The sequence below is a fragment of the Brassica napus genome, unplaced genomic scaffold, assembly GCF_020379485.1.
Source record: "Brassica napus cultivar Da-Ae unplaced genomic scaffold, Da-Ae ScsIHWf_1425;HRSCAF=2013, whole genome shotgun sequence".
Lineage (NCBI taxonomy): Eukaryota > Viridiplantae > Streptophyta > Magnoliopsida > Brassicales > Brassicaceae > Brassica > Brassica napus.
The window spans coordinates 1-22,769 of NW_026014839.1; the positions used below are offsets into that span (position 1 = coordinate 1).

A 22,769-nucleotide genomic window follows, 5' to 3' on the forward strand; every position below is an offset into this window, starting at 1 on the left:
GTGAGTGGGGCAGATCTCGTCGGAAAAGTTTAGCAGGGTATTCCTGAGGATGATCCTCGGAATCCTGCTGTTATTGCTGTTATTTGTTATTCCATCTTTGTCCTTTTTGGCTCTGTGCATGCCCAGTGTACACTCTATAGTGTACCCGCCAAATTCAAAGTCTTAAAAGGTTATCTTTTCGCCATTTATGCTTTTAAAAGTATTTTTTCTCGTCTTCTTGTAGGTTGGAGACAATGTGGGGGACTGTGCTGCCAGAGGTGCTGATTTATTTGAAAGTATAGCTGCAGAATTATCAGCGCTATGATACTAGGTGGAACAATGGCTAAGAAGTGCAAAATTGAAGGTATGTAGGGATTTTCTCTGTAAAAAGTTACTTCTCACATGAAATATATCTGATCTATGGTTTGAGTTCCTGACTTATGCTGATCAAAAGACATCTAGGATTATAATTTGTAATGCAACCCTAAGAAATTGTGTAGAGAACTTAGCTCATAAGATTGCACATCTTGTTTTCAAAAACATCTACGCTTTATGGTTGTTTTGGTCACTATATCCGCGATGACTGGAGGGTGCATATTACTCCGTAGGATTTGAAAAGCCATATAGAATGTGTATAGAGTTTGTAGTTTAGAATATGAATCTGTGTAGGCATGATGTGAAATTGAAGGAAGACTACTTTTCATGACATCTGTAGTGTTAGTTACGCTTGACTACGTCAACTTATAGAATATCATTACTTGGCCATTTCTAGTCGTGGTGGTGATTTGCAATTTAAATGATCAACTCTGTGCTTACTAGAATTTTCTATGTATTACGCAGATCCATCAGGCTTATCCTATTTCCTCTAGTTGTTCATTTCTTTTGACTTGGTAATATCATCAATGGTATATTATCAATCAAGGGAACACGTAATGCTAGCGTCAAATCTCCGGTAGAGGATCCAATGGCTGTACTTCAGAAAGGATTTTCTGACGATTATTTAGCGGTTTTGACTTTTGGCGCGGTAATATTGTCCGACCATTTACTGTCCTTCTTTCTTCTCTGTTGATTTTTCTTAATTTTCTTCTTTCTTCTGACATCATTATATATGTTTTGTAGTCCACTCGCTGGTTGCTTTACACCGAACAAGCTCCATCTGCATGGTTCAGTTTCGCTCTATGTGGGTTGGTTGGCATCATCACAGCCTATGCATTTGTCTGGATATCCAAATATTACACAGACTATAAGCATGAGCCTGTTAGGACGCTGGCTCTTGCTAGCTCGACTGGCCACGGAACCAATATAATTGCTGGGTCAGCTTGGGTCTGGAATCGACAGCTCTTCCCGTCTTGGTTATAAGTGTTGCTATAATATCTGCTTATGGCTGGGCAATACCTCGGGACTAGTTGATGAAAACGGAATCCCCACTGGAGGCTATTCGGAACAGCTGTTGCTACTATGGGAATGCTAAGCACTGCAGCTTATGTTCTTACTATGGACATGTTTGGCCCCATAGCTGATAACGCTGGTGGAATCGTCGAGATGAGCCAGCAGGTAAATGTCACATGATTGGTTTTAAAGGCTTCTATGTTTTAAATATATATACTAATGTAGATGTAATTAATGTAGCCAGAGAGTGTCCGTGAGATCACTGATCTTCTTGATGCTGTTGGGAACACAACAAAAGCAACAACAAAAGGTTTTGCCATTGGGTCTGCTGCACTTGCGTCGTTCCTTCTTTTTAGTGCGTATATGGACGAGGTTTCAGCGTTTTGCTAGTGTGTCTTTCAAAGAGGTAAATGTTATTACAAAACCTTTGTTGGTATCTTTCATGTTCAGACAGCTTCTCATACTCATCCTCGGATCAAAAAACAGGTTGATATTGCTATCCCAGAAGTCTTCGTAGGTGGACTATTGGGATCCATGCTTATTTTCCTCTTTAGTGCTTGGGCATGCGCGGCAGTTGGTCGAACTGCACAAGGGGTGTTAACGAAGTAAGAAGAGAATTTATAGAGAGGCCTGGCATAATGGTGAGCATAGTTTTCCTTTCTTCTTCTATGTTTATGGGCTTGTCGTTGTTGACTAACTTGCTGTAACAGGAGTACAAGGAGAAGCCAGATTATAGCCGCTGTGTTGCCATCGTAGCATCTGCAGCTTTGAGGGAAATGATAAAACCGGAGCTTTAGCTATAGCATCGCCCATTGTAGTTGGTAAGTTAATAATGCTTTTGTATTATTGTACGGATCAAGAAGATTGTGAACAAAACAAAACCTCTTGGGCTCTTTCTCTCTCAGGTTTGGTGTTCCGGATATTGGGATACTACACGGGACAACCTCTGCTTGGAGCTAAAGTTGTAGCGTCTATGCTCATGTTTGCAACGGTTTGTGGTATCTTAATGGCACTATTCCTAAACACAGCGGGTGGTGCTTGGGACAATGCAAAGAAATACATAGAGACTAGTGCACTCGGTGGCAAAGGAAGTGAAGCTCACAAAGCAGCGGTGACTGGTGATACGTAAGCATTTCGTTTTTTTACTTCAAAAAAAAAAATCTCGATCAAAGCTGTATTCATAAAAGCGATTTTTCTCATTAGTATTCATTTGAAAATTGCAGTGTGGGAGATCCGTTCAAGGACACGGCTGGTCCGTCCATTCATGTGCTCATCAAGATGCTTGCGACTATAACTCTTGTCATGGCTCCGGTTTTCCTGTGAGTGAGGACCATTACTTACCCACCTAGAGACCGTCTCCTGCACAAACATAGCGAGGTAGGGAGAGGTTGGTTATGATTATGAGTGTGTCCCATGGATTAATGGTTTTGGTATGTTCATTTCATCTGAATAAACGAGATGTTTCTATTTTTGAGTTTAGTGACACTTTTAAGCAAGTCTAGAGACATTTAATCAGGCCCAATGTGACTTTTGGAGATTTTGTTAACTCTCACTACTAGATTTCATCTTTCTAGCACTTCTTGCTCTTCTTTAGTTGCCTCCCACTCGGACAGACATTTGTCTGCTCTCCGTAGCAATGAGTGAATGAATCAACCATCAATAACTCTCATACAGTTTTTTTCTGAGAGTTACAGTTCCCTCTATTTCAGGCAAGAAACGTTTCCAAGATTAATATACTCTCTGTTCTTAAATATAAGATGTTTAAGTAGAAACATACATATTAAGAAAATTATTTTTTGTCTAAAAGTATCATTAAACTATAAAGTAATAATCAGTCAATTATAAAATAGATTATTAAAATATAATTGGTACACAATTTTTAATAAAGTAAAAGTCATTAAAATTCTGTAAAACATCCTCGGTGAGGAGTAGTTTCGTAGCTGCTTTTGTTTACCGATAAATATAACGATTTCCATTTAAATAATGTCATTCTTTTAATACATTAGTGTGGCCCATCTTACAGATAATGGGGTTATATACCCGTGATGGGTCTTATTAAAAGCCATTACAATATCAATATTATAACAGAATAACAGATTCACTAGGCTCTACCCTAACTTCTTCTTCAAGCTTCTGATGAACATCAAAGAAACTTGCTGTGTCTTTGTTTTAATTCCTGCAAATATTTAGCGTTAAAAAAAAAAAGATGATCCCAATACTAGGATTGAGATTCTTCAGGTAGAGATTCTGAACTCGTTACAAAAGGATCACTCTGCAAGGAAGAAACAAATATAAAAAGGTTACAAAACAACATAAAGTTCAAACATTTACGAGCAGTTTTAGATAAAGAACAAAACTCACAGATGATGAGATGGAGACTTGGCTAGTGTTAGCAGAGTTCCCGTGGCTTCCTGCATTAATCACATTCCCTAGACTCTCTTCACCAATATCTCTTAACCTATTAAGCTCAGGCAATATCTCTTTCCCAAGATCAGGTCTATCTTTCCTTCTTAACTCTGCACATTGAAGTGAAAGCTTAGCTAACGACATGGCTTCTTCCATAGGCCAATCTGGTACTGCTGGATCAAGCATATCCTTAAGTCTCCCTTCTTCTATCGCTTGTTCAACGTAATAAGTCAAACCCATTGGCTGTTTCCCTGTCAAGATCTGCAGCAGCATGATCCCTAGTGAATAAACATCTGATTTCACGCCTAACATTCCTGTCTGTTGATACTCAGGATCAATGTAACAGAACGTTCCTGCAGCTGAAGTGACTCGGTACTGTGTAACGTTCTCTGCTACCGCAGGGACTAATCTGGCTAGCCCTACATCACTGATCTTGCTAACGTAGTTGTAGTCTAGGAGCACGTTTGCTGGTTTAAGGTCTCTGTGGACAATTGGTTCAGGTTTGGTCTGGTGGAGGAAGAGTAGTCCTGTAGCTATCTCAGCAGCGATTCTGAAACGTAGCTGCCAAGAAATTGGCGGTGTGTTGCCTTGCATGAAAGTCTATCTTCTAAGCTTCCTTTTGCCATGTATTCATAAACAAGGATCCCAAATTCTGGACAAGCTCCAAGAAGAAGCACCATGTTAGGATGCCTTATGCAGCTCAGCACTTCAACCTGCAAAAAGACATTTAAACATATGTTTAGGCATGCGGTTTTGAACCGAACCAAACCGAACCAAAATTTTCGGTTAGTTCGTTACGAGTTTGATTCATTTCAGCAGGTTTGTAAAAAACTTTGATTTTCGGTTTGGTTTGGTTTAGTAATCAGTTAGTTTGTTTCGGTAATCAGTTAGTTCGGTTTTTCAAAAAAAAAATGTTAACCAAATTTTGAATTGGATTAAAACTGAATAACCCGACTTAACCGAAAATACCTGAATTTAACCAATTTTAACGAAATATAATCGAAACAAAAAACTTTGGTTTATTTTGGTAAAAAATGTAAAAACCGAACTACCAAAATACATAACCGAACTTTTTCCTGTTCAGTTCAGAAGATTTTGCTCGAACCGAGCTACCTAAATTTCGAACTATCCGAACCCGCATGCAGTTGATATGTTTGTGTAAAGATGAAAACACTTTTGTAAGAATGTTTTTTTATTACCTCTTTTTGAAACTGTGATCTTCCTTGAGCTGCATCAGGACGTAGAACTTTAACAGCAACACTTGTGTGATCAAGATAGCCTCTAAAGACAGGACCATAGCCTCCTTCTCCAACTTTTTTAGACTCGTCAAAATTTGAAGTGGCTTCTTCTATTTCTTCAACAGTGTATTTCCTATACCGAACAAATCCATGAGAGAATGAATCTGATTCTTTCAAAGCCGTCATTTCTACAGTTACTCTTCTCTTAGCTTCCACTTCTGCTAATCTCTTTGCAGCTTCTGCAGCTTCCAAGGCTGCTTTGGCTTTAGCTCTCTCCTTTTCCACTATTGACATTGCTGCTTCCTCTGAACTCTTTGCTTCTTCTAACCTTCTTTCCTCTTCAGTTCTGAGCTTTTGCAGCGCCGATGCCTAAAATATCAGAAAAACAACATTCAGTTTACATGTATTAGTCTCCTTCCACTACAATAAACAGGAGTTGTAGAGTTCAATGCCTAGTGTATTTTATTACCTGTTGTCTAGCACTTAAAGCTTCTTTGCAGGCTGTACTATACATATCCATGGTTTGTTTGAGCTCTAGACGCAGCCTCTTCATTTCAGCTTCAATATCATCCTGCAACAAAACAAACAAACAAACACACATCTAAGCAAACATTCTAAATGAAATCCTTATGTTGATTCTGGAAGTAAATCTCAATAAAATGCCACATCTTTGGGCCGGACAAATCTTTAGTAGATTATGATTTTTTCCTAAATGGAAAATGAAAATTAGGTTTGAGGTTGTATAAATTCATTCACATGATAAATGTATATATCCTAAAACGGGTATTTGCCTCTCTAAGTATTCTTTGTTTTCTTCGTGAATAATTCACGTTCTTCACAACATTTTAAGAGAACAAAAAAAAAGTGAAGGATCTTGAGTAAAACTACTAGTACTAACCACGCCTTGAGATGAATATGAAGATGTTCCACCACTCTCTTCAGAGAATGTAGATGATTCATTAGGGAAACTAGGATCACTGAACTTAAACTCTGAGCTTGTTGACATTCTTGAACTCCTTCCAGATTCAGGAAAATCGTGAGTGAAGGAAGAGCGGTCAACGCTTGGTCTCCCTGAGCTGATGAAGGAAATGTCATGAGAGTCTCTATGTGAAGATGGACTGATGAATGAAAGGTCGCTATCTGAATCATATAAGTCTCCATATTGTTTGCCTTGTCGTCTCACTAACGGTGATCTACAAAAAAATATAAGATGTTCAAAATATTTTAGACCCAATGTTTACTAGAATGATTTGTATAGGCCTAGTGACTAGGTGGATTATTGGGACTAGACCTCAACGAATTATTTGTTTATTTATTATATATTATATATTTTAATTTATTAAGTTTATTTATAAATTATTTTGATGAATTATAACAAATAGATATACAAAAACAAAATAAAAAAAACTTGTGGACTTACACAACTGATTTACATAAATTTAAATCAAATTACACCAACTTAAACTACATTAACCGATTTAAAATGATTTAAACTGTTTTAATTAGATTTTTTAACATTGTTTTCGATTATGACCGATTTGTTGTTTAGGCCTATACGCTAAACCGATTTCTTTAGAACATTGACCAAAGACATCATTTTAATTGCTTCAGATGTCCTTACCTTATAGAATCATATTCAACTGATCGACGAGGCCTGGATGGCGTACTACCTGTTTGCAAAAACCAATGAAACACATAATAAGAACAGATTCTGAGAATACATTTTTTTTTTAAGGAAGTAATCAAACCTGCAGACTGGCTATGATCATGGTGTTTGGTGCTTTCTCAGGAGTGGTAGGGTGTTGATTGTCAAACTCAGAGAGCTGCTTTGAACTTTTATAAGGAGCAGGACGAGATGCATTTCTTACTGAAGCAATCTTGCCTTTTGAAATGACATAAACATTGCAGAAATCTGGAGCTTGCTTTGATAGAGTTGTTGGCAAATCCGTTTTGAATCGCCTGCTCGGAGAATATTATATATATTCAAGACTTTGTTACAAAACATGAAAGAAGAAAGACTATAATATATACCTCATGAAGCCATTACGTGATGCAGCTCCAACGACTAGGTTTTCTATTGCGGAAGATGAAACAAATTCGGTAATGGCTCTCACTTTATCTATGTCTTCAAGTAATATGTCTTGACAGTTTATCTGCTCCAAGAAATATATAAAAAAATTGTTAAAAGATCCAAACCCTAAAAGCATAGGGTTTGATTGTCAACACCTCTTTACGGGAACAGTAACAGTGGAAGGACACGAAGAGATCTTGAGCTAACTTCTCTGATTCCTGCTTCTGCTGTGGTGTTGCTTCTGCAATATCTACAGCATAAAAAAACAAAACTTAGGGTTCTTTCCGTCAAGAAGAACCCTAATAAATGATGAATGTGAGAAGTGTTTAGAACCTGAAGAAGAAGAAGAATGTGATTTGGAGAGGACATGAATGAGAGAGATGGTTTGGCCACGAGAAGCAAGATTTTCGATGGTCCATTTAAGAGCATGTTGGCTTCCTTTGTCTTTGTCTATTGCAACTGCTACTGAACCTTTTCCTGTTTCTTTCTTTCCTCCGTTATTTGCTTTTGGTAGCCACATTATTTCTCTTCTATATATTTACTTATCCTTTTGAGAAATAATAACAAACAAAAGGATGGAAAAGAACAAATATCCTTTGAGAGAAAAAACTTCACTTGGATTTCAGAAAATGAAAAAAAAATGTTAAAAAGTTTTGATTTTGTAATGGGTTAGAGGATTTCCTCTTTTCTAACGGTTGTTATTTAAGGGGTTTTTTTTGGCTGATAATCTAATTTCAGATAGATTATAGTACAAACTCATTTGTTTGGTTTGACCTTTTTCTAATATTGAAAAGTGTAACAGATGGTGTAAATTTAAACGATCACATCTCTCTTTAATCACCTCTAGAAACTTGCCTTGCATTGGACGGTAGGTAGAAACAAAAATACTTTCTGGATCCTAAATATTTTAATAATGTACTTTTACTACAACATGAAACTGGATTAACGTGTATTTAATCTTTTTCATGTTATCGCATAAAAGAAATCTTATAATCTCTTTTCTTTTATCAACTAAATCTTATAATCTCTATACTCCTAAAAGAAAATTGTATACTCAGAGTAGTGCCTATGTGTTAAGAAAAGAGGCAGCTGCCTCAGGCCTCTCTTCGTATTGTTAATTTTGGGATCTCATTTTTTCAATCAATTGGTCTAAAAATCTTTATATATGTCTACTTTTATTAATATTTTTCTACAAATTTAATTGTATCATTCTTTTCCGGTCTAAATTATATATATAGTTTTAGCTTTTGAATATTCACTTATTTATTGTTTGTTGTGTATGTTTTATTTTCTACATACTTTTATCATATTTTTTTTTATTCATTTGGTATTACAATGTTGGATACTTTTATAACTTTGAAATTACAGTTTTAATTTATTTTTATTAGCATGGGTGTGATTTTTTTGGATCATCATTCTTTGAATACATGTAAACAATCTGAATAAATATTTTTCATTAACTATTTTCATATTTATGTTTACTAACTTCACAATCTATACTATTAAAAGGGAAGCATTCTTAAAAAATCTACTTATGCAAGGTTGTTTGGACCTATTAGTTAGACTAACACCATATAATTCAGCCTATTTTTAAGCCAAAGTAATATTTCATACATCAACTCATAATTTCCTTAATGTACAAAAGAGATATTGTAACTAACAACGATATTTTACGTAAATATTTTATTATTATTTTCTTAATACAGAAAATAACTTAAGGAGATAGTCATAACAAACGGATTAATATTAATGTACATATTTTTGGACCCTACATATAGATTATCGAACATATGATGCGTACCTTTGTATTAAAAATTTAACAATATTCATTGCACTTTTTAAGTGATATGTTATTCATGTATTTCTTGACTCTTTTTATGAAATGTTATCACAAATTTAATATCTGAAATTGAAAACTATATCAATACTAAAATAATTGGTTTTATAATAATGTAAATTGATAGTTGTAACTATGATATAAATATATGCGAGGAAAATTCATTTTTAAAATTGATAGTTTGTGTGTTAATGACAATGTTTTGAAAACCGAACGGGACACTGATTCAACATTGCACCTTGGTCAATGGCCGGACCAGTTTAATCGGTTTAACCGCTTAATTTTAATTTAATTTTAAATTAAGTAACTATATATATGTAAAGAGACGGGGCTGAGACACCAACATGTTTCAGGTTCGATCCACCTGCTGAGCGAAACTAAGTCACAATTATCTTGGTCACCTAACACGGATATGGGTCCATGCTTTAGGGCCTATTTGAATACCCGGAGAGAGGGTCTATCCTTGGGGATTAGTCTGGGTCTCTCCATGGGCCTAGGATACCCCCAGGTTAATCAAAAAAAAAAGTATAACTATAAATTAATTTTGATATAAGTTTATATCAATGTTATATTTTAAAAATGATATGAAAAATAAAATTCAAAATTCAAAAACTAAAACTAATTTATTTATATATGTAGTAGAAAACAATATTAAATTTTGATGAAATCTTATTATAATTTGCAAATTTTTTTATTTTTTAACTTGAATTTGCGAAACTGGGTTTTAATATTGAACTAGATCCGATTTAACTCAAATTCAGTTTTTAGCACAACTCGAAACCAGTTAGAAGAGCGAGTCATGATCCGACTGGTTCGATCGTACGGTCCGATCAGATTTTCAAAACATTGGTTAATACAGTTCAATAATTAAAATATATATTTTTAATAATGAATATCTTTACTACTAGAAACATACATATCATCTTTAAATCTATTTCAAACAAATCTCACACTATAAAAAATAAAAAATAATAAAAACATTAAAAATCAATAGTTATAATGTGAAACAAAAAAATTATACTAGATTTAAAATTTTTTAAAATTTCAAATCCGCGCTTCTTAAGCGCGGGTCAAAATGTAGTAAGTTTTATTAAACCCCCAATTTTTAGAAGAGTTATTTTCACTCTAGGGCAGTTTTAAGTTTTCTATTACACTTTAGAGCAGTTGTTGCTCCTTAGACACTTTTTTCTAACTTTCTTCTAACTTGTTCTCTTCTTTTCTAACTAAAGTATAATTTAGTTATAATTAAGTGGACCCACTCAATATTTCATCTCTTCATTATTTTTTGTAACCACGTAAGCAATTGTGTAACCATATAATAAAAACATCGGTGATAGAAACGGCTTGGCCGGAAGCTGTCGAAGAGCTTCCTCCTTCACGCCGTGCTCCCCAACTAATCCGCCTCGCTCTGTGACAGTAATAAAAAGAAGAAGCAAGATTTACGTTTTTATCGTAGAAACAAAATCAGTTAGAGCTTGAAATCGTGTCTTATATGATATTATACATGTTTAAAGGTATAATAGGCAAGAAGAAAAAAAACGGATGATTAAGATGACGATAATGGCTGGCGGCCATAGAGGAAAATTGCAGAAAACCCTAATTGATTTTGGGGAAGATGAAGTTAAAATTACTAAAATACCTTTCATTAAAAATGATTTATATGTACATGATATGTTGTACATACAAATACAATATCCACATGTACAACGATTCATATGTACATGAAACGAGACATCCCTTGTTTAGGTTCCACGTTGATTATGATTTCCTGGAGGAGCATACCTAAATGGTTTTCCTCATGCAATCCATAAAGATATATAACATACATTTGTAAGTTATAACATTTGTACATTTAAATAGCATTCAAATGTACACACATATCGTTGTCTTCTTGTACAACGACTCACATGTACACCGGTGTATACTAGTATGTTTTTCATATATGTACATCGATGTGTACATACAAAAATTGTTCATGTGTACTTTTTTTTTTGTAACACTGTTCATGTGTACATATATGATTTATTCGAATAAAGTAAACAAATTCCATGTTGCATTTTTGTTGTTATGTACATCTTGTTCATGTACACGAGTATATTGAGTAACCACATGAATATGATCTTGGCATCTTGTTCAGTGTACATGTGTACATGAGAAGACGAAAAGAATCTAAATGTACATCGTGCAAACAATGTATTTATTGTGTTAACACTATCTACATTATGTTAACATTGGTGTGAATTCTAAAAGTCGTAGAAGCTTAATTTTTTAGATAGAAAATCTACAAAAAGTTGTATATCAGAATCATCAATGTGTACACATATATTCATTGTCCACATATACACTATTTTACAAGGACCAAAAGTGAAAATTAAAGAAACTTCATCTCAAAGTTCAACAATGGCGATCAATATCTCGATGCAACAGCGGCTTCGCTTTATAGTCCACCGGAGGTAACAGAGAGAGGCTAAGATCACGGCAAAGACGTAACATACGTCATCCACCGGACTTGAGACACCGCAAAAGATAAGTCCCGTGGAAAAAAGGAGACTGTGGCGGTGGAGTTCGTTGTGGCTGTGATTTGCGGTGTATAATAAACATAGCTTGACATATCTCAAAAGATAGATTGAATAATAAAGATATTGATTATAAACATATTTTATTAAAAGAATGTTCTGAAAAAACAACATTGATTTTACAAAAAAAGATCGAAGAACTGAAGGAAAAGAAACGAAGAAGAAAATACATGGGACCCACATTCTTTTATTTAGTTAGTTTATGACTAGAAAATGAGTTTGGTTAGAAAAAACTGCCTTAGTAGCACAAACTGCCTTATAGTATAATATTAAAACTTGAAACTGTCTCTTAGTGTAATATTTCTTTTTAGAATTGTCTTAGGCCCCATATGGTCTAGGCACGACACTGATGATACTATGGCATATTAGTTATTTTGTCACTGTATTTTCAAAAAGAAAATTACCTTTCAATAATGATATATTGGTCAAACCATTTTCTGGCAATCTCCAGCTATATGGCCGACTTTTCCACAGCTGTAACATGTTCCCTGTTCTCGGCAAACTTGAGCTATATGGCTGACTTTTCCACAGCTCTAACATGTTCCTTGTTCTTGGCAATCTCAAGCTAGATGACCAAGTTTTTTTTTTTTTTTTACAGTAAAAAAAATAAAAAAAAATTAAAAAAAAAAGAGTTTTTTTACAGTTTTGACATTTTCCCTTTTATTGGCAATCTAGAGCTATATGATCACCACCAAGACACCAATACCTGTGATGACCCTTCATGCTACATTGACAACAATATATTTGGTTAAGCTTATACATGTATCATTTAAATCGAGTTTATAAACGTTTTAAAATGATATGTTATTTATCAGAGTACAAAAAACCTGAATATACATTAGTTCCTTTCTCCACTGTTTCTTCTTCCAAACATTCTTTTGTTTGTGGTGTGGAAGTAACATTTCAAGGTCCATAGTCACCATCTCCTATCAAGTTGCAAATGTCCGAACATTCCACTAAGCTACACACACACAAAGCAACAACAAGAGTACTCATGAACTCCTGACTCCTCTAGGTTAAAGATTCATGCTGAACAACAAACTTTATTCACTTCTCTGCGTTTTTGGATTTGGGTCGTTGTATCCTCTGTTTCTTGCTGTCTTCACCAGAAACATTTCCGGTACATTCGATAGCGTCTCACCATCTTGCGGAGGAGGAGGAAGAATCTCTGCAGAAGCTACGGACACTGAAGCCATAATCGTGGCTGCTATGGCCCCAAACGCCGCTGTGGATATACAAACTGTCGCTGCAGCCGATTTAGTCACCCAGCAGCTATGACACTGATATCTACTACTTCGGTTGTTCAATAGATTCAAACGGTAGAGAGAAGGATACAGAGTGTGTGTTATCATTACTTAACTGGTTCTTTTGATCTCATCAGATTCTCTGCGTCTTGTTTTCGCGACAAGGTTAACCTAGTGGTTCTTGTTGAACACTCTATCTTGTTTAGACACTTGTCAATATCTGGTGGCTTGGAATTTAGAAACTTTTCAGACTTCCACGTATGCCAGAATCTTATGCTTACATGACACAATCACACACAATTTAAAACAGTAGTAATTAACCATAAGACTAATTCAAGAACCAAATAACTATGATTGCAACTTACAAATGTGATTACAGTTTCCTCAAAACAGAAAAGACAAAAAAGTGGAAGAGAATCAAAAGACAAACACTCTATCTCTATCTTACTTTTCTTGCAAGAAACAAGTTAACGTAACTGTATATGTTACACTATTGCCATTCCCAAATCAGAAATGGCAATTTTACAAGAATACAATATAAATTACTATAAATAGAAACAAGTGAGGGACGTGTGTGTGCGTGTGTATAGTATATAATCATAAGATCACCCAACCAAACCACATCAAATCTACTGACCTTGAGACTCGAGACGCTCTCATCTTTGAAGAAGACTCGACTTTGCTCTTCTTCTTCTTCTTCTGCTTCTTCTGAAAATCAAGTCTCACTCTGGGCACATGTTAAATACAAACCTAAGCTAAATGCATCATTAGTCTCTAACTGCCTTGTCTTAATCTTCTTCTTCAATAAGATAACGATCAAGTTGTTGGAGCTCTCAGTGAAAGGGGCAACATATCTTGTTACCTTTGAGAGAAAGGAACTTTGATTTGATCTTTCCAAATGTACAAGTTTTGATTACCCTGATCCTCCAGCGACTTCCGCAGCTCTCTGTCTCATCATTTCCATCACAGCTGCTCTTCGCCTTGAATCTGATTGCTGCTGTAATCTTCTCAGATGCTCCTTCAGGTCACTGAATGAAAGAGAGAGAGAGAGAGAGAATATCACAACCATCATCAACACAAAATTCAAATGAACCAAAGTGGTTTGATGTATTTCATGGATCATCATAAAGTCGTTTACCTGCAACGAGGTACATGGCACTGAGATTCCTTGCAGGCCCGAGCGTGGAGTTGCAGAAGATACCACATTTTCTTGCATAGAACACAGCCTCCCGAAGCACGCACTTTGCACTGTATACCATGTCGGAATAGTCCCTTCACTTTCCGGCAATTTGGATACTGACAATTTGCAGAACGACATTGTGATGCATGTACCAGAAGTTCCAGCATTTTCCTCAGCTGCAAATTCAAAAAAGAAGAGAACATAAAACAAAGAATGTAACCAAGAGAGAAGCAACACCAGCTCTCAAAAGAAACAGTATTAATACCTGCAAGACTCGCAACTGCCTTGCTTCTTTGTTCTGAGCATTTTGATCAGCTAGGGATGGATGATTAGTCAACTTGTGAGGATGATTAACTCCACCATCTCTACTGTAACAAGAGTTGCACACATCGTAGTCTGGACATACTTCACAGCGCCAGCCTTGACCAGTTTCAATGTCGAGGTGACACGCATTGCAGGTCGTGACAAACGCAGGAGCAGTTGGGTTATGCAGATGATAAAGGACCATCATTGATGAATGTTTTGCCCGCCTCAACGTGTCGTACTGATAATGGTTCCCTTGACAAAGACTCAGAAACGCTTGCCTTGTGTCGAAAAACTCGCTTTCTAGTATCTCATCTTTGTCCCTTGTATCTGCAGGAATATCTGTAATCTCAACCTGCAAATACAATCCCACTAAGATTCATGAAACTGATCACAGACAAAAGGTTAAGGACGCTATCCTCAATAAGCAAATGCAACTCACAGGGTACAACGCATGCTTATCCCTGAAATTAGCAGGATGCCTTTCCCTGTCTTCACGCCGCTGTTCAGCTTCATAACACCTGAAAGGGAATCAGTAAGATTCTTATGTGCAATCATGGTTCTAAAACTTGTTCTAGGCAGTAACTTAATCCTACCCGAAACGATTTCTTCTTTAAAATCCAATTTATATGACTCAACTCGGTTTAAATCGGTTAAATAAGTCTAAATCTAATAAATTAAGCAATAATGTTAGTACTCTAATTTCTTTTGTTTTCTATATCTAATCTGATAATTCATTATTCATCAAAATAATTTTCTAGGCCTAGTTGATATCCTCTACAAAGCGCCTAGTTAAGGCCTAGCGATTTCTTAACATTGTGTGCAATTCAACAATAAAAGTAAAGAGCAGAAGAGAAAGGGAATAGTTCTTACTTATCACAAATCTGAAAGTATTTGCACTGACTGCAGAGCCAACGATTTCCAGATACCATCAACATACAGCAATGTGTGCAAGAAGGTTGCAGGTGGACCATGATAAAGTCCTCCTTCATAGGGTGAATGGTCTCACCAAGCTGGGAACAAAGGTGAATATAATATTACCAAAACAATAACAAAAAGATAGTAAAACGCATAGAAAGTAAAGATTACTTTATGCATTAGCAGCAGATCCTTGGATGCATTCCCAGATAAATCAGTCTGCCCAGAAGCTTTTAGAGCCCTTTTTGTAATTGTTTTCTTTAGCATTCCTTTCTTATTCCCCTTTCTGCCATCTTCTTCTTGACTCATTTGGTATATAAGATCCTCTGCTGCACCTGGCCAGTAGTCACCATCGAAATACGGGAGCCTAGCTGCAGTAACCTTAGCTCTACATTCACCGGTTTGCATAAAGAAATGGTCATATAGATTTATAGTTTCTGCAACAATGCCTTCCTTTGAAGCTTTTTTCAACATTGCTAAGTACCTGCAATGAACAACATGAGCGTTTGGATTATGTAAATGACTTTTTTCATAGAAAAACTTTATGTTTATTCCAAAAAAGGTAACCGAACTAACCACTCTCGTAGTTTATCAGATTTTGGCGTCTTCTGTATTTCTGGATGGCAATATAAGATATAGTCCTCGCCCTTGAGAGGCGGACAAGCCCATATGTAGCAGCTCGTGAAACCACGCAACTTGCAGTATTCTAGGTAACCGATCTAAACACATGATCAAATCATACCCTTAATCCTTCAAAAAAGAACACGGATATTAGCTAATGACTAATGTTTAAGAAGACCAGGACTTACCAGGATTTCGTGGTAAACGAAAGTGCGCAGGGCCTCTCCGTAATAAGATCTAACCTCGGGTCTAAAGTACTTTACAGAATCCAAATAAGAGAGATAAACTCGGCGTTGATTAGGAAATGCGCATTCAGAACCAAACTCTTGGACGTACATCCCAAATAAGCAAACTTCTACACCTTCAATCTTTTGGAACAACAGAACCACCTGGCAAAATAAAATGATGTGTGAGAATGGATACTTCAAGAAAGAAATGCATAAATTCACGATGAGCCTTGATCATTCTTTACCTTGGACTTGTATGCAAACTCTGTTGGGTAACTATCTTCCCGAAAAATTTCAAGAAACCGAGGTTTGACTTCCAGCTTCTTGTCAACAGATGAAACAACTCTAATCACAAGGGACTCGGCAGTAGGCACCTCATCAAAACTTTTTCCTTGAGCCCTGGCTCTCTCTGTTCTTTCCTGCTTCAGCTTCTTAAACAGCCGCTGCTCAATATGGTCACTGAGAATTGTTCTCGGAAGGTCTTTCGCTCCAAGAACAGCACTCTGAGGTAAAGGCTTCCTCTTACTTTGTTCCACTTCTGCTATATAGCAATAAGGGCAGGTATACTCAGCTTGCCCTCCGTCATTCCTTCTCCCATTAAACAAAGCACAGATCTGATGCTGCCAGGCCTCACATTTATCACATTGGACCCACTGCAAAGGTAGAAACAGATTACAGAATGTACTGAAAATCAGGAGACAAACACAAAAAGAGTGGATAGTCGTTTACCCATTCTTCGGTCTCTTCATCATTTTTCTTTTTCTCGAGTCTTGCCTTAGGTATGGGCGTCCCCTCAGCGAGTATAGTGTCCCCACGGGATTCATTATAACATGGAATACAAAAGTAGTGACGAGTGTCACCAGCTCCTACGGTGTAATACATAGCATTTCTCTTGATGCGGGCACCACAAGGGGTACAATATATAGGTGGCGGCTCAAAGGTAAGCTTCTCCACTGCACATAGTTGACATGAGTTCTCACTCATTGAATGCTCCATAGCCTGATTCTTTTCTGCTTTGGCTTTACTCTGCAAGCACATAAAGAACAGATTCATCATTAATCAAATATCTTTTTAAGATAGATATGGACAAAAGTGCTAAACGGAATAGCTAAATCCAAACCTGGCCAACCCACTGACGGAGACCACGGATATGTTCTCTCACTTGCTCAGGGGTGAACAATTCAGTTAATGAAACACCCTTTATCTCTGCTTTTCCAGATTTTGGTGGAGGTTTAGACTCTACCAGACTTTCTTCCTTCAGTGACTCAGATACTTTCTCCATTTTGCACTTCTCTTGCCGAGGTGAGGCATCGGGCAAATCTTGTTTAACAGGTTCAATGACTGGTCTTTGCTTGGGAATATTTTCAGCAATTCCACTTTTTCTCTCTTTAAAACCGGGTCGTGCCTGTACAGAACCTTCACAAACCTCAGCTTTCACTTCAAAATACTTTGAAGATGCACGTACATCACTGTGCCTATGATCTTTCCTTTCAGCATGCTGAGATGATGATTGTGCTTCTGTTACGGAGATAACAGAGCTTTTACAACTTTCCGTCTCAACTTCGACGGGTTGAGAAGACTGCTCCACCTTCAACCGTTTCAAAGAAGGTTGCAAATGATTTGAAATATCAGCACTAGGCGAAGCACAAGAGAGTGCTCCAGCAGAGGTCTGTACTGCATCATTGGATATTCCACCTCCATTTACTGACTTCGCAGCACCGCTTTCGGTTTTTAAACGAGCTAGGGACCGAGCATTTGCCTGTTGCTGTAAGAAGGCCTTCACAGGAATACACACAGGGCAGTTGGATTCCTTACAACTTCGATGGTGATTAATCAGTGTCTTCGTGGGGCGGCAACGAGGATATGAACACTGAGGTGCAGCGCAACTGTCCATGTGCTTCCAGAGCTTCTGAACCGTAACGCAATTCCGCTCGGGACACTTCCCTTCAGGGGCTTTGCAGTTGCGAGCATGGCGTAGGAACAGGAGCCATTTCTGTTGGTTTCTAAATCTCGGATCTTGGTTTTCGTTTCCATATCTACAAGTGGTACCAACAGGATTCTGAGGAGTGGGAGATTCTGATGTAGTGGAGATGTGACTTTGACCTATAATAGACCCTCCAGACGTATTATTGGGCTGAGCTTCATCCGTTCCTGACATTCTTTGACGGAAATCATCTTGAATGTGCCGTTCGTTCGACATACTATTAGACATTTGAGTATGTTCTTGTGACTGAGATTGCCAGTGACCTTGCAGACCGGATTCTGATTTCACTCCAACAGAAAGGTTGTTAAAACTGTTAATAGAGTCGGAAGCCATACCCTGCGGGTGCAACATCTGCTGTATCTGTTGGCTATTTTGGGGAACTGGTGTGCAAATATCACTCTGACTTGTGGCAGGGAGAATCTGAGAACCTGCATGACGGTCATCTGCGTTGTTCTGGTATTGATTTTGAAACTGAGAAAGCTGGAACTGCTCATGAGTTTGGGAGTGGATAGAATTGCTAGGGTTCTCAATTCCAGGTTCATGTTTAACGTGTGTAACCATGTCAGAGGCCACATGGTTTTGCCCAAAAGCATCTTGACTCATAAATCTCTGCTGCTGCTGGCTCTGCTGCTGCTTCAATTGCCGTTGCTGTAGAAACTGCTGCTGATGTTGTTGAATTTGATTAGGTTGTTGCTGAAACCGATTAGGCTGTTGCTGAAATTGCTGCTGTTGATGTGACTGCAAAAGTGTACAGAAATGAATTACAATCCAATATTCTCAGATTGACAAAGTGACTTTAGTGCACTTTTTGCAAATGAATGTGAACTTTGATCAGTCCTTACCAGAGAAGAGCTATTTCCAGACATAGACTGAAAACTTGCCGTATTGGTATTCTGAGTATCTGTCAACGTCCCAACAGATGTTGCAGCACCATACAAATTTCCAGAATGAAAAGGGTCAACGTTATTTGTGCCATATCCTTCACCTGAAAGAGTAAATAACATAAAATTAAGCTTTCGGATGGACACACACCCAAAAGGAGTTACAGTGCATATGAAACTAGACAAGCAGAAAAAGGGAGAGGGAATAAATATTTACCCTGCATTCCTGAACGCTGAAGGGTATCAACACTTTTTGCATTCATCCCAACACCACCGTTTATGGAGCTGTTAGACACATTAGACATTTTTTGCTGCATCCCAGGTCTAAGGCCAACACTCATTTGACTCCCAAGATTATGCAAGATACGACTATTTTGGCCACCCATATCCTGCCTCGGTTGTTGTTGCTGCTGCTGATAAGGCTGAGGAACCATCATGGGAGCAGCAGAAAATCCAACACTATTGTTGGAATTGGAAGCTTCAACATTCAAGTAAGACTGGGTATTGCTATTAATACTGTTGTTGACAAATCCAGGGGTAGGCATCATCTGGCCAGTATTTCTTTGCGAGCTCATTGATGCAATGTTCCCTCCAGAACCAAGACCAAAGTTACTCGATGAATGCTGGTATCCATTAGACATGTTACCTGCAACACAACAAGTAAAGGTGTTCAGAGTAACTATGAAAACATTCCGGATATTTTATATAAGTTGTCATGAAAGAACCTCCGAGCATGCCACCAGGATTTAGCATGTTTGCAGTGTTCATAGCAGTAGTTGTGATGTTATTACTTCCATCCATTGCAGCATCAACAGAGGACGTCATCATCATATTTGGATTCCCACCACTATGTTGTAACCCTGGAGTGGGTATCATTGTTCCAACCGAAGAAGGATTAGCATGTCGCTGCTGATTGTAGTTATTCATATGCCTACCTTTGATTAGACTTGCCAGCCGAGATTCAAGGGTCGACTGATTTAAGTAATCTTCCTGTAGAAAGTGGTACACATTAGGAAAAAAAAAAGTGCTCAAATCTTAGGAAAAAAATCTGTTAAAAATACATGAATCTTTTTAAAAATTACCTTTGAGTTAGCAATTTTAAACAGCCCTTCCTCTAAGCGTCTAGCAACATCCATGTACTTTGCCTTTGATGCATCATCAGCTGGAGATGGTTGTTTTTGCTGTAAGATGCTGAAACTGGAAAAAAAAACATAGCCAAATAGGAAGAAATCAATAAGACAAAGACTGCAATCCAAAAAGAAACTTTAAAGTGAATTAAACACATGTGCAAGCTTACATCTTGATTCGCATGCCTTGCCGAAGTCTCAAGAGGTCATTGTCATTACGTGAAGGTCCTAAACCAGGAGCACCACCACCACCGTTGACTAAATTCTGCATTTGGGAGTTACCATTCTGCTGAGACATGTTCCCTTGGTTCGAAACCTGTCCTGACAAGTGCGCCTGAACATTCATTGGGTTAACTTTTTAAGTCTTCTTCTTCTTCTTCGCCTTGTTCTAGTTCTTCTCGTAACTAACACTAACAACCACCGCATAACTCTCCTCCTCTCCTCCACAAGTCACAACATCCAAATTTCATCTCCTGAATCAGCTCTTCAGAAAAGTCCGAACTGAAACTGATTCAATTTGATCTCAAAAGTATCAGCAAGCAATTAAACCCCAAACTAATCGAGTAAATGTCGAATTTGCACTAAAAGCCCTAAAACTGCAAACCCTAACCTTTGAATTGATACACAAAAGGAGCAATCCTTCGCAAGTAAGAGCAGAATCGAACACCGATCGCTTGCTACTAGGTTCACGACGATGCGACACGTGGAACTCAATCAAAGCGAGGATCAAGCTGTATACGAATGGAAAAAGAATTGAAGACAGTTGTTCACGAATCGGAGGATTTTTCTGGGTTCAAAGTTCGTCGAATTAGGGATTTTATTTTTTTTGTAGGACTAGCTTCCATTTGGGGATTTTGATTTTTTTTTTCTTACTAAAATAGTAACAAAAAGGACACATTTAAATATTAATTTTGATGTCTGAAATGCGATAATTGGCGCAACAAAAAGGCGCAAAAAATGAAAAACTCGCGCCGCAAAATGTTTTATCGGAGAGATCAGGTTCAACTAACTACCAATATGTATGTTCCTGTCCGTCCGATCAAAACCTTTCTTAATTTGCAACTTCACCCTTGTAATTATCTCTTTGAACAAAACATCCTAATTCTTCCAAACCTGAAAAATAAACACTTAAACCAGAATTTATGAACCGATTACACTGTACAAATCACTGTTCAAAAAAAAATTGCAAACCATTAAAATTAAATGTTTTAGACGAATTATTTAAAATTTAAATTTAAATGAACCATTGATTTATTTTATACTTCATATGTTTCAGAAAGATGTATGTTGTAAGATTTTCACACTTATTAAAAAAAAAACATATCAGATTTTAGTTAACAGTGCATTATTTTCATAGCAGACCAGATCTTTCTGCAACTGTCTCTTCCAGTCCTTGTTCCTTCAGCAGCTTAACTAGTTTCATAGTAATAGGCAATAGTCATTCGAGAATGAGGTGGAGAGAAAGCACTGAAAGACAATATTTTGGCTTGTAAACTCAAATCAGCATCGATGTAGTGCGCAGTCAAGCTGAGATAACCTTAAATGGTAATAGCCCTCCAAAAATTTGTTGTCAAACAAACCCTACTAGAAAAATCATTTAAGATTTTCCTAAATTTTTGTTTTTTATTCTCATAAATTTTCAACACATCATAACTGTTGTGATTCTACTCCAATACTGAATAGTAGAATTAGCATAAGAAAAAAATCAATCCAATCCTTTTATACTCTACAAACTTATATGGAAGATCATATTTTATAATGGCCATTGTTATCATCTCACGAAACATCATCATATCAACCTTTTGAGAAGTTCTATGTGTTCCAGCAGATTTTAGACAAACCTTCATGTGGCAAATCAAACTTGAAGTTCCATTTCGACTAAGATTTAAGCAGTAAATCTTTTTACAAAGGTTACATCTGATATTGGTTTTACCATCAGGTAGTTTTCCTCCAATTATAATGAACTTTTTCCAGCATCTAGATACTACGACTAGACTGAAATCGTTTTGGTTGTGTACCTTTGTTAGTCTCTGAAATTTCTATACTTCATGATCCTCTATATCTTCATCCATCACATCATTTTGACCATCATCATTCAAATCCATAGCTTCCATCTTCTGAAACAACAAAATATTTAAATGGGAAAGAAACAATCATCATAATATATAAACAAGTTTTGACCAGTACTAGGTTTATATCAAAGATAAATAATACCTTAAGTCTGAAGATCAAACTGAGGCATGTAGCAAGTGAAGGAAATCTGTAAAGGATATATACAAGATATATCCATGAAAACAAGATACATCATACAAACAATGGAAACAAGATACGTGTGTCATTAACATACGTGTGTCATTTGTCACTTTCTTTATATAATGATGCTTTTAAAACTATGTAAAACAAGCACTACAAGATTAATGAAACATAAACACACAAAGCCCACAACCCATAACGAGACTGACTTAAGTTAAGAGACTAACAATTATGGTATGAAAGTTTACAAGCACTACAAGATTAATGAAACTGAACTATGACAAACACAAAGAACCCTTACGTTTATAAGATAGACATATACACTAATAGACTACTCAGTTTATAAGCACAAAATTCTTTAATCAGAGAGACCTCATGAGTTATGACTACTCAGTGTCATTGTTTCATTGCTTCACTCACGACCATCAATAATCTTAAGCCATGGAAATGAGATTCATCATCATCAATAATTAAACACAGAATCCTAACTTTACTACAAAGAAAGATGAAACCCAAAAACATGAACACACAAAAC

The 22,769-nt window shown here is 36.8% G+C and overlaps 1 protein-coding gene and 2 pseudogenes across 3 annotated transcripts; 1 reads left to right on the forward strand and 2 right to left on the reverse strand.

Moving 5' to 3' along the window:
* The first annotated feature begins 318 nt into the window (after nucleotides 1-318).
* On the forward strand, nucleotides 319-2,944 carry LOC125597320 (annotated as a pseudogene).
* A 461-nt stretch (nucleotides 2,945-3,405) lies between these two features.
* Nucleotides 3,406-8,184, reverse strand: LOC106379553 (annotated as a pseudogene).
* Nucleotides 8,185-13,072: 4,888 nt separating this feature from the next.
* LOC106381536 (histone acetyltransferase HAC1) lies at nucleotides 13,073-20,836 on the reverse strand. Of its 3 annotated transcripts, XM_048772065.1 has the most exons (18): nucleotides 20,592-20,836; nucleotides 20,152-20,488; nucleotides 19,937-20,051; nucleotides 19,790-19,844; nucleotides 19,580-19,714; nucleotides 19,072-19,500; nucleotides 18,816-18,958; nucleotides 17,110-18,711; nucleotides 16,719-17,015; nucleotides 16,235-16,642; nucleotides 15,951-16,151; nucleotides 15,718-15,860; nucleotides 15,313-15,625; nucleotides 15,097-15,236; nucleotides 14,666-14,744; nucleotides 14,186-14,578; nucleotides 13,879-14,096; nucleotides 13,073-13,768 (listed from the first exon to the last, which is right to left on the reverse strand). In XM_048772065.1, the coding sequence occupies exons 2-18, from the start codon at nucleotides 20,325-20,327 to the stop codon at nucleotides 13,654-13,656; spliced, it is 4,962 nt and encodes a 1,653-aa protein (XP_048628022.1). In that variant the 5' UTR covers nucleotides 20,328-20,488; nucleotides 20,592-20,836; the 3' UTR covers nucleotides 13,073-13,653. The 3 variants fall into 3 exon arrangements, with proteins under 3 accessions (XP_048628022.1, XP_022559073.2, XP_022559076.2); XM_022703352.2 differs by having other exon boundaries at nucleotides 19,580-19,844; XM_022703355.2 differs by having other exon boundaries at nucleotides 19,580-19,844; nucleotides 20,152-20,482; nucleotides 20,592-20,816.
* Nucleotides 20,837-22,769: the final 1,933 nt, after the last annotated feature.